Here is a 10,590-nt window from a genome sequence, read left to right as displayed (position 1 = left end):
TTATTTATGTACTGATTAAATAAAAATAACTAGCTATATTTAAAAATCAATTGAACTATATGATACTGTTAAACAGTTTTTATCATGTCATGGAAGGGTGTTCCGAAAAAATCATCAGTTTCTGATTATATTGCAAAAAACTACCTTTTGGTGGATTAAACTATTTCACATGAATATCAACAGCTAAATATTTAAGATTATTCAACAGTTGCAACTGTACCAATGCACTTACTAAATAATGACAAAAGTAAGACTACCATTTATATCAATTTTAATTATTTTGTAGTTTATCTAAAAGCACTAGTCAACACAGTCAGTTTTCAGTGCCATTACAAACTTATTAGACTTGCAAAAGTCTCAACAACAATATGCCTTTCTTGGAATCTGGAAATTTGTGGCAATGTTTCCAGACAAACCGCAATAAGCACTGCTTCTGTTCTCCATTTTTTGTTAGCAGTAAATTGAAATCCTGTATGAGTTTCACTTCTCAATCAAAAAAATGTGGATAAAAAAAAAAACTAAACCAATAGTTATTCCACTTAAATACTACAGATGGCAGTTGAATGCTGTAACTCTACCTGCTTAATGGCTTGATTTCTGTATTCAGATAATTAGTATAGCAAATGAAATTCATTGGCAGGAACTGTAACTATAGTAGGAGCCTGAAACCATACTTTAATGTAAATGTCACACTTAAACAAAAAAAAATTGAAAAATTGCTTTTTCAATTTTTTTATTTTTAATTCTAGCTTTCAGTTTGAACTGAAAACTAAAGATCCACATTTTTATTGAATAATTCTAGTCATTCAGCATGTCCAGTACAAAGCTCCAAGTGGCTGCGAAATGAACACCACATCATGAAGTTCCACCAAAAGATGATCGCAAGTTCTAAGAGTTTCCTGTAATCGAGGTTGATGAATTTCAATATTTGTCTCAGCAAAATGAATTACATAAGCTTTAAAAGTAGCAGTATCTACTGCATCTGCTGCTGTCCTAAAGTTGTTTTGGTTGATCCAATTACAAATTTCTTAAACAGCAGAATATTTGGAACCATGGGTGTAGCTATTTTCATTATAGAAAAAACCTTCTCAGCTACAATTTTCATAATATGATGTTTACATACAATATGTAAAAGTAAAGCGCTTTTTACATCAGTACTGACTTGTTTTGCTAGCAGCTGTGTTAAAACATAAAACTCTTATGTCACAAACATTCTAGTCATCAATAGGTCACACTACAGTGGCTGCCTATGCTTCTCTAGTCCAAGAAGTTATTTTTGAAATACTAGTTTCAGTGCTACTGCTCAACAATAATGAAACCTTGCTGGTTAGAATTTCAATATATTTGAATTTTAACTATTTCTTTGATTTCGTATGATACGCTTCTTCCTTTTTTCTTCTTACTTTCTTTTAATTCCACTTTCTGCTTTATAATTTGTCTGCTTTATAATCTACTCAGGCAATGTAACCATTCTTGTCTTTGAGCAATCAAGAAGCTAAATTCTCAAGGATCTTGATCAGACCTTGTGCATCCTGTTGAGTGATATTAAAAATCTGGTCCAAACATTCACAAAATTCCTCCTCCTTTTTTATTTGAGTAACAGTTTGACATTTGCATTCTTTCATTAGCTCTTGTCATTTGTTAAGAATATTTAGAACTATTATATAAAAGAAGATTGACAGTCTTGCAATAAGGGCAACTTTGTAGTTTGGTTAAGATTATACATTGTGCTCTAATCAACCACACTAGTGACTGATGCCTTGTCTTCATGACTTAATCATTTTTAGTTGTAGTCGTGACCATTGAAAACTAGTAAGCGCTGAAACAAAAACAAAAAAATAACACAGCATTGATAATTTAGCAAAAAAGAATACTTCTCAATTTTAAGTTCCAACCCCGTGGAGCTGGCCTCTTGTCACATTATGAATAATTCATTATAGTTACAAGAGTTTGTCATCGATATTTTGTATATCTTTAAGCTTTAGAAATAAACATACAATAATATGTAGTGTTACTACCTGTGAAAGTAATTCAGAATCTTTTTTGTTAATTGTATTATATGAATCAAATAATCATTATCTACACATCTATACATTCAGTGTTATTGCTATTACTGACATCATCATAGAATATTGAATTATTGATGCAACAGCACATAGTAAACAACACATACTAAGTAAGTAATTAAACTTAATGCAACAGATATATTAAACTAAACAGTAAACAATACAGTGACCTGCAATATGCATGCAGTAATGCAGTAACAGCAGTTCAACTTGAATTTAGCAATGCAACTTATTGAACTTATCTTTTTTTTTACATTGAATAAACAAGTTAGCCTATGCAGCAATGCAGTTCTACACCAAAAAATCATAAATTTAGTTGACTTCACATAGTAACTCTTATATCAAACAATATGGTAAATATTTACTTACAATAACTTGATAAGTAAATATTTACCATATTGAATAAGTTGCAGAGCAACTGCTGCTATTGTCAATGCTGCTCTAAAAGACATGGGTATACTAAATGAATCAAATATGCTTGATCGGAAAAAAGTAGAAAGAGAAATACTTCGTGTTGGACAAAAAAATGTAAATGAGAGAAAATGAGAAAATTTGAAATTACAATGTATTGGTTTTGATGGAAGAAAAGACAATACAATAACAACTGCAGGGATAATTAAAGAAGAACATATTACAATTGTTAGAGAACCAAGCAGCAGCTATATAGATCATCTAACACCTGATAATGGAACTTCTCGCTGCATTGCTAATGAAATTTTCTATATAATATTTGAAACTGGCAGCAGCAGTTCTTTAAATGCTCTCCTATGTGATGCAACTGTAGTAAATACTGGAAAATTTGGAGGACTGATAAAATTAATTGAAACAGAACTCGATAGACCAATGCAGTGGCTTGTTTGTCAACTGCATTTGAATGAACTTCCCTTTAAACATGTATTTGAGTTGATTGATGGAAAAACTTCTGGTCCTGGATCATTTAAAGGAGAAATTGGTAAAAAAATTACAGAAGACTTAACTAATTTAGAAGTAGTTCCTTTCAAAAAAATCAATGATTCTTTTCATTTAATTCCAGATAATATCTTTGGTGAATTAAGTTCAGATCAAAAATATCTTTACAGTATCTGTTTATCTATTCAATCAGGAGATGTTTTAAATGAAATCTCTAAAAAATTCTCCCGGAAACATTCATCATGCTCAGTGGCTCACAAGAGCAAATCGTATTCTACGCTTATACATTTCTACAGAAAAGCCAACAAAAGAACTTATTGACTTGGTTACAATAATTATGCAATGCTATGCACCAGGATGGTTCCAAATCAAATCAAATTATTTGGCAATCAATGGTGCTCAAAATTTTTGGTATATTGCTCAACTAGTTAAAAATGCAATTATTGATGTAAAATATAAGGAGGTAATGGAGCAATTTTTGAAGCAAAACTCATATTTTGCTAACTCAGAGAACATTTTATTGGCAATGATAAGTGATGAAAGAAAACAAGTTAGAACTACAGCCATTCAAAGGATACTTAAATTCAGGTTTACTAGCGAATCCAATAGACATTTCAAACTTCCTACAACATTAAATCTTGGAGCCATAGATTAATGTGAAATAACAAATTGGGACATCAAGGAAGTTCATTCACCACCTTTACTGAATGACTATTCAAATGAAGATACTTTGAAAGCCAATGACACTCCATTAAGTATCTCAAAGTATCCTTGTCATAGTCAGAATATGGAAAGAATAGTTGGAGTAGTCACAAAGGCATCAGAATAAAGATATGGCTACAAAAAACGTCACAAATGTGTAATAAACCTGTTGGAGTCCAGGGAAAAAATGCCTAAATTTGATTGGAAAGCGCAATGGAAATAAGACATTTATAAAAATATACATTTTTTTGTAGCCTATAAAAAATTTTCATTCTATTTTTTTTATATTTCTAAAAGTTTTGTTTTTTGCTTAGAAAAGGTAATATATATAAACAGAAAGCATTTTAAAGTTTATATCCTTTTTAAACATCTTGAATCCCCTATTCTAATAAAATACCTAAACAGTATTTTAGTAGAACATTTTTGTAGTATATCTAAATCATTACAATTATATAAAATAAAATAAAACAATTATAAAATAGTTATATATAAAAGTTTCTTATACCCCCTTTTTCTTTAAAATGCTTAAAAATCAGATTTTGTGTGCGACCCCTATGGAGGTTAGCACAGATATAAAATTGGTATACATCCTATACACATATATAGGAACCCCCCACAATATGCTGCTTCTTAAAAAAAAATTTCACCCGCCCTAATGTACAGTGGAACTTCAGAGACTCTGTGCAACCTCTAAATATTCACCAAAAGATACAAAACTTCACAAGATTTATTATTTTATAAATTAGACCGATTTGGCACCTTCCAATTTGCAATAATATGTTCACTTTTTTTCCTATTTCTATGGACCACCCTAATGTCATGGTAATTTTGAAGATGATAAATTAAAAAACAAACAAACACTCTTTTTTATCTTAAAATTAAATAAAATTAGTACATGAAATTGTTGCTAGGGGTGTATTAATCTTTGTCTTGAGCATTTTTTTTTTAAATATGATTACTCCAAATCAACTGTTTATTAAAACTATTGAATCAATTTATGAGAACTATTGAATCACTATTTCCTTGCCCTCAAAGGACATATTTGAGAAAAACAGGACCTCAAAATGACAAAAAACAGCTTATTTTAAGGATCTTGAGTGCAAGAATAATATAAATATTGCAACAAAAAAAAATTTCTTGGCCATAAATATAGCAACGCCGCACTGTGTAATAACTAAATTTCAGCAGATATAAAATGTAAATTATACTATTTTTAAAAGAGAAAAAAAAACCATACCATTTTGATCAAAAATTCAGATATTTATTTATGCCCTAGAAAAAAATTTATTAAAAACATTTATGTTAGTCTCGCTTTCAAGACACTTTTAATAAGCCATTAAATAAGTTGTTAGATATTTTGTGGTCTTTTCCCAAATATGTCTTTTGAGGGCAAGAAAACAGCGATTCAATGGTGCTCAAATTGTTTGGAAGTTAGTTTAAGCATATTTGCTTCAAATCTGGAGGGATAAGGGATTTTCTGGACCCATACCACTAGTAACATAGGTTTAGAAACTTTGATAACGCTAAAGACACATAACAACATTTTGATGTTGACCAAACAATATATATTTTTTGCTTTCACAAAAAACATATATTTTATTAAAAAAAAGATGACAGATCCAGAGAATAGAGGAGGTATGGAAACCCTATACAAATGACAAAAAAAACTTAAACAGAACATGTACACAGTTCTTGCTTAACTTGGTATTACACTTAAAGGCGTAAAATCCAAAATAGATAAATCCAGCAAGTGTACCAGAAACTGGCATTATTGAAGATTTTTGATAAATTCTTTAACAAAATGCCCATGATTTACTAAACTGCTGATAATGTTGACAAACTATAACTCATGATCAGATATTACCAGAGAAAAATAGATTTTAAGGTTGTACAAAAATAAGCTTAAATGGCACTTTTACGAAGTTAATTTACTAACTTTTTTTTACTGGCTAAAGTTTGTAGTTTTCACAACAGCTATTTTTATAAATAAACATTTTTTGAAACAAAGTTACATTAAAAATTAACAGTTGTCAATCTTTATTTGACCTAAATTATTAATTCAATAACAATGACATAAGTTATTATTTCAATACTGAATAATTTAATTACTGGATTTAATAATATACATAATTAAAAGTATAATTTAGACTGCTACTGATACCTCTCTAATGTTGGAAAATATTTCACACTTTTTGTTGCGTAACACGAAAAGATGAACTTCACTTTCTTCTATCTTTTTTTTGACATCATAAAGTAATCTTTCTTGCTCCTTAAGATATTAAAATACTTGATTTATATATATATATAAAGGCTTGGCAAGAAATGATGAGCTTTGGCTTGTGCCAACCCGTGTAACTTACAAAAAAATAACTTCAAATCTTTTATTGACATTTAAAAAAATCCAACAATCACTTCAAGTTTGTGACACAAAAGATATTAATTTATTATATTACTATTAAAACAAATTACCTAAACCTAACTTTCTTATCTAACTTATTCTTGTAATTTAATTGTCAACTTTAAAGTGATTATTTTATTTCATGTTTTTTTTTGCTTAAAACATAATTACATATGAATAATAAATATTACATAAATTAATACTTTGATACTAATAATTTTAAAATACAGCAACAAAATTTGAGAGTGATAAGCAAAATTAAAACAAAATTAAAAATAATTTTAATTAAACAATTTATTTTAAGAAATAAAAAAATTAAAAAATAAGAAATTAAAAAAAAATTATTTTTATGAATTTTCAAACATGTATTTTCTTTATAACTATACAATATAAAACTATTACTTTTATTATCAATGTTGCAAAATATTTTATCAAAAAGTTATTAACAATACTTTTTAACTTCAGATTATATAAGATCAGATTGTTTTAAACCAAATTCTTATCCAATAAATTTTTTTTTTTCTTAATGTTTAGAAAATGAATAACCATATAAAGTTATTACATATTATAAGAATGTTTATTAAAATGATTATTTCTAGAACATAACAAAATTGAAGTTTTTACTATTCTACTATCATATTATGATTCAAAAATATATTTTTATCAAACTTTGATTATTACCCTAGGGTCTCTCAAAGTTCTCAAACCTTGACAAGTTTCTAATAATTTCAGGAAAAAATATCTTTAGAAATATTTTAGAAATTTTTGTATAATTTCTCTTTTTTTGTGAATCAAGTTACATACTGTTAAATAATTTTTGTAATTGATAATATTAGAAAACTGTCAAATGTTTAGGAGCTTTGCAGGTCTCCTTATCAATATATGGTAAAAAATACATTTGCACCATCACATAATAGTAGAATAAAAACTTTTAATTTTACTATGTTCGGAATAGAACTATAATATTGCACAGCATAGTAAACTATTATATGACACATACAATAGTTTTATAGATTATCTATTACATAATAAATTTGATTATCTAATAAAATCTTAATTTTTCAAAATTTTTATTGAAAAAACTGATGTCTGTGGAAATGCCAGTAGGCACCATAAAAAAACGTTATTATAAAACTAATAAAACATATAACTAAAATATATAAAAGTATTTATAAACTAATTTATAAAATAATTTTCAATCAAATCTTTATTAAAGATTTGATTGAAAATTATTTAATTCTCAGGTTAGTTAAAGTTATACTTTAACTAACCTGAGAATTAAAAAATTATGCATAAATTGCATGATAAAAATAGGGTTTGAAAATTTGCCTGAAAAAATAAATAAGCTTGTTGCATGTGCATTAAATTATATGAATTTTGTGTTGGGGTAAGCTGTAACAGAAATTATATACTAAAACTTTCAATTTTTAAATTTTATTTAAAATTTCTTAAATCTTTAAGCAAGTTAAAGTTTTTTTCAGAGATTTTAGAGTTACATTTACCTTAAAGAATGAATTAAGAACAATACTTATTGTGAAAGTTTGATTTTAATTCGGGGTTTTATTTACATTCCATATTTATTGTACAAATAGATATACAAATATAATAGAAAAACAGGGGTATTTCAAAAGCCGCTACTTTACAATACTTTAAGACATAAGTGTTAGTATTTTTAATTACATACATTTATTTGTTTTTCTAATTCCTCTAACTCTTGGCATTCTGTTTTCATTGCATCATCTTCTTGTTTTATTTGCTGTAAAATAGAAACATTTTTTTCTTGTTCCCTTTTCCTTAATTCCAATATATACGGCTTCATATGCTTCAATTCATCTTGCGTCAATCTTTTCCTACTATAAAGAACAGGCATAATTCTGGGATAAATACTTTTTTTTATATCACAACATCTCTACCATAGTGAAATTCTCAACTATCAGCTTACAAAATTTAAACGCTATTGATATAAACAACGTTGATCTATTGAGGAAAAAGCAGCTTAGATTAAAATACTATTTGGCGTAACCATAACAATTTTCAAAATTGTTTTTTCCGTGGTTTACAATTTTAGTCGGAAAGATATATGCAGTTAAGTCGGACAAAAATAGTATTAAGGCCGGCAAATTTGACCATTTAAACAAGTCGGCAAATTTACACAGACAGTCGGCTAATTTTGACCAGTCGTCAGTCGTCAAATTTCAAAAAACAAGGACTTTTTTTGTTTTCTTAAGTCGACAAAATAATAATGGCATCTCCTCCCCCCCCCCCATCACATGACACATTCTCGTGCCGGCCCTGAATAGTGTAATGCTGAAAATCAACAGATTAAGAGGACGGTCTTTAGACGAGCGTTAAAAAAAGCCTATCGATTGCGCGATGGAACTATTCTTCGGGAACATTGTTAGGAGCAAAAACTAGGTCAATTTGATACCAATAAAATCTCATAAACAATATATGGATGGATTGCAAGTTCAATGCTAATCAATATTTTAGTAAAGACTATAACTTACTAAAATAAGTGTCTTTAAGTGTTGCGAAGTTATTGACATTTTAAAATGTAAAGTATAAAAAAATATGTTAAATTTATTTTTTATCAGAGATAAAAACAATATAGATTTACTTGAAGATTAATCGTATCCATCGAATATGATATAATAATTGCTATTTTTTTTTTATATATAGTTGACGTAGGCCTCAGTAACTTGTAAAAACCTCTTACCTTTGTTCTGAGGAATTCTGAAGAGTAGGGATACTCCGTCAAAAAAAGTATTTGCACAACTTGTCGTTTGTGTTTTATTTAATTTCATTGACAGGAAGAACCACTTTGTGCAATGATGGTTTGTTTGCATTCAACACTACAGATAGATTAACATTATCCTCTCTTTGGTAGTTGCTACAAGTTTATTAAAAAAGTGTTGAAAAACAATTATTTTTTTGTTTGCGCTTTAAGTAAAAACATTCAAAGATACAACTATATGTTTTTCTCCTAAACTTTGCTTTCTCTCTGAAAGGCTGATTAAACTTGACATTAGGAGCAATGATTTTGAATTATCATCAATTATAAACAATAGTGTAGAAATGTGCATGTTTTATTCAAAGAATTTAAGTTGTTAATAGGTAAATATTGTATGGATGCTTTTTCTAAAATTGTCGTTGATTGTAATGTAGCATGCATCATGTCGTGTGACAGTTTTGAAGAGAATTTTTTTTCGAACTAAGATCAAGATTCATTTTAGGTTCATGAAATATTTAAAACCCAACTTTTCATACAAATATACATAAATACATATTATTTCTTACAAAACTTTTGTTTTCAACATATTATTTCTTATAAAATTATTATTTTCAATATATTATATCTTACAAAAGTGTTGTTTTAAACATTATATTTTTTACAATATTGTAAAAAATATTATTTTTAAAAATATTTAAACTTTGAACTAACTACCACTATACAGCAGTTTTTTTATTTTTATTTATTCAGTTAGGCTATCATTAGAATCAAAATACTTTTTTCGTGTTTAAGATACTCCAAAAAGTACAAATGGTTTTTTGTCACAAAAGCACAGCTTTCCTCATTGATGTTGCTTTAATAACCATAGAGGACATTTAATACTGGACCTTTCTACGTCAAAGGTTTTAAATACTTCGACTTCACTTTGACACTATTAATGGAAGGACTTTGAGTCGATAGCCACGTTGTAAAGTAATACTTTATGTTTTTAATCCTTTGAATATACTCAGATCTGATTTATTAAAATCTGCATTAATTTTTTTGAAGTTGAAATTTTACTTTGAGGACTTCTTAGAGCACCTTAATAATCACACACACAAAAATTCCGTTTCCCTTTGCCCAAGATTTTGGGGAAAATGAGACAGTGTAGTTGATGTCATTTTGAAAAGGAGCTCTGTAGTAATGGAACAACCTATCACCACAAATTATTAAAGACCATTAAATACATAACGGGCTATTACTCGCAAAACTTTTTATCGTAAAACATGATTCTTCTCAAGTTATGAACAATCTCACAAAAATTAATATACAAGACAAGCTATTTTTTTTTTAATTTTTTTTTGGTAGTTATTTTAGGTGCTCCCAGAGGTCCTTACGGTCTTACGGCACCGCGGGAGAGCATTTAACAAGAAGTTCACGCCTACTTCCGTACCAATGTCGCTTGTTGGGCAAGAGCTGGCGTCGAACCTCTTTGTTCTATGCCAGAACTCTAACCACTGCGCCACGGCTGCAGTGGTTAGAGTTTTGGCATAGAACAAAGAGTTTTTGAAAATTTAATGAATATAAAATATAAAAAGATTTTTTAACAAACACTGTCACAGTGGTTTCTAGTTTGATTGATAAAAATTAAAATGACACTAACGAGGCTGCTGTAAATACCTCCGCATGTAAATTCCTCGACCATTTACAGAAAAAACAAGTCATTAATATAATCTTCTAATATTGCTCCTAATGATACTCTACTGCAGGATATAAAACTATAAATAAAAAAGACTTGTCTGATG

The 10,590-nt window shown here is 28.3% G+C and overlaps 1 protein-coding gene across 1 annotated transcript in view; it reads right to left on the bottom strand.

Moving 5' to 3' along the window:
• The window catches only part of LOC100205670 (uncharacterized), an 8,955-nt gene extending 890 nt beyond the window's left edge, over window positions 1-8,065 (bottom strand). Inside the window, exons 1-2 of the mRNA XM_065812979.1 lie at window positions 7,760-8,065; window positions 5,839-5,946 (exon numbers count right to left, since the gene is read on the bottom strand). Coding sequence (XP_065669051.1) covers window positions 5,839-5,946; window positions 7,760-7,945 — 294 coding nt within the window. The 5' untranslated portion in view covers window positions 7,946-8,065. The remainder of the gene's footprint in view (window positions 1-5,838; window positions 5,947-7,759) is intronic.
• Window positions 8,066-10,590: the final 2,525 nt, after the last annotated feature.

The sequence above is a fragment of the Hydra vulgaris genome, chromosome 12, assembly GCF_038396675.1.
Source record: "Hydra vulgaris chromosome 12, alternate assembly HydraT2T_AEP".
Taxonomy (NCBI): Eukaryota; Metazoa; Cnidaria; class Hydrozoa; order Anthoathecata; family Hydridae; genus Hydra; species Hydra vulgaris.
This window is presented reverse-complemented; position numbering and strand designations above follow the sequence as displayed.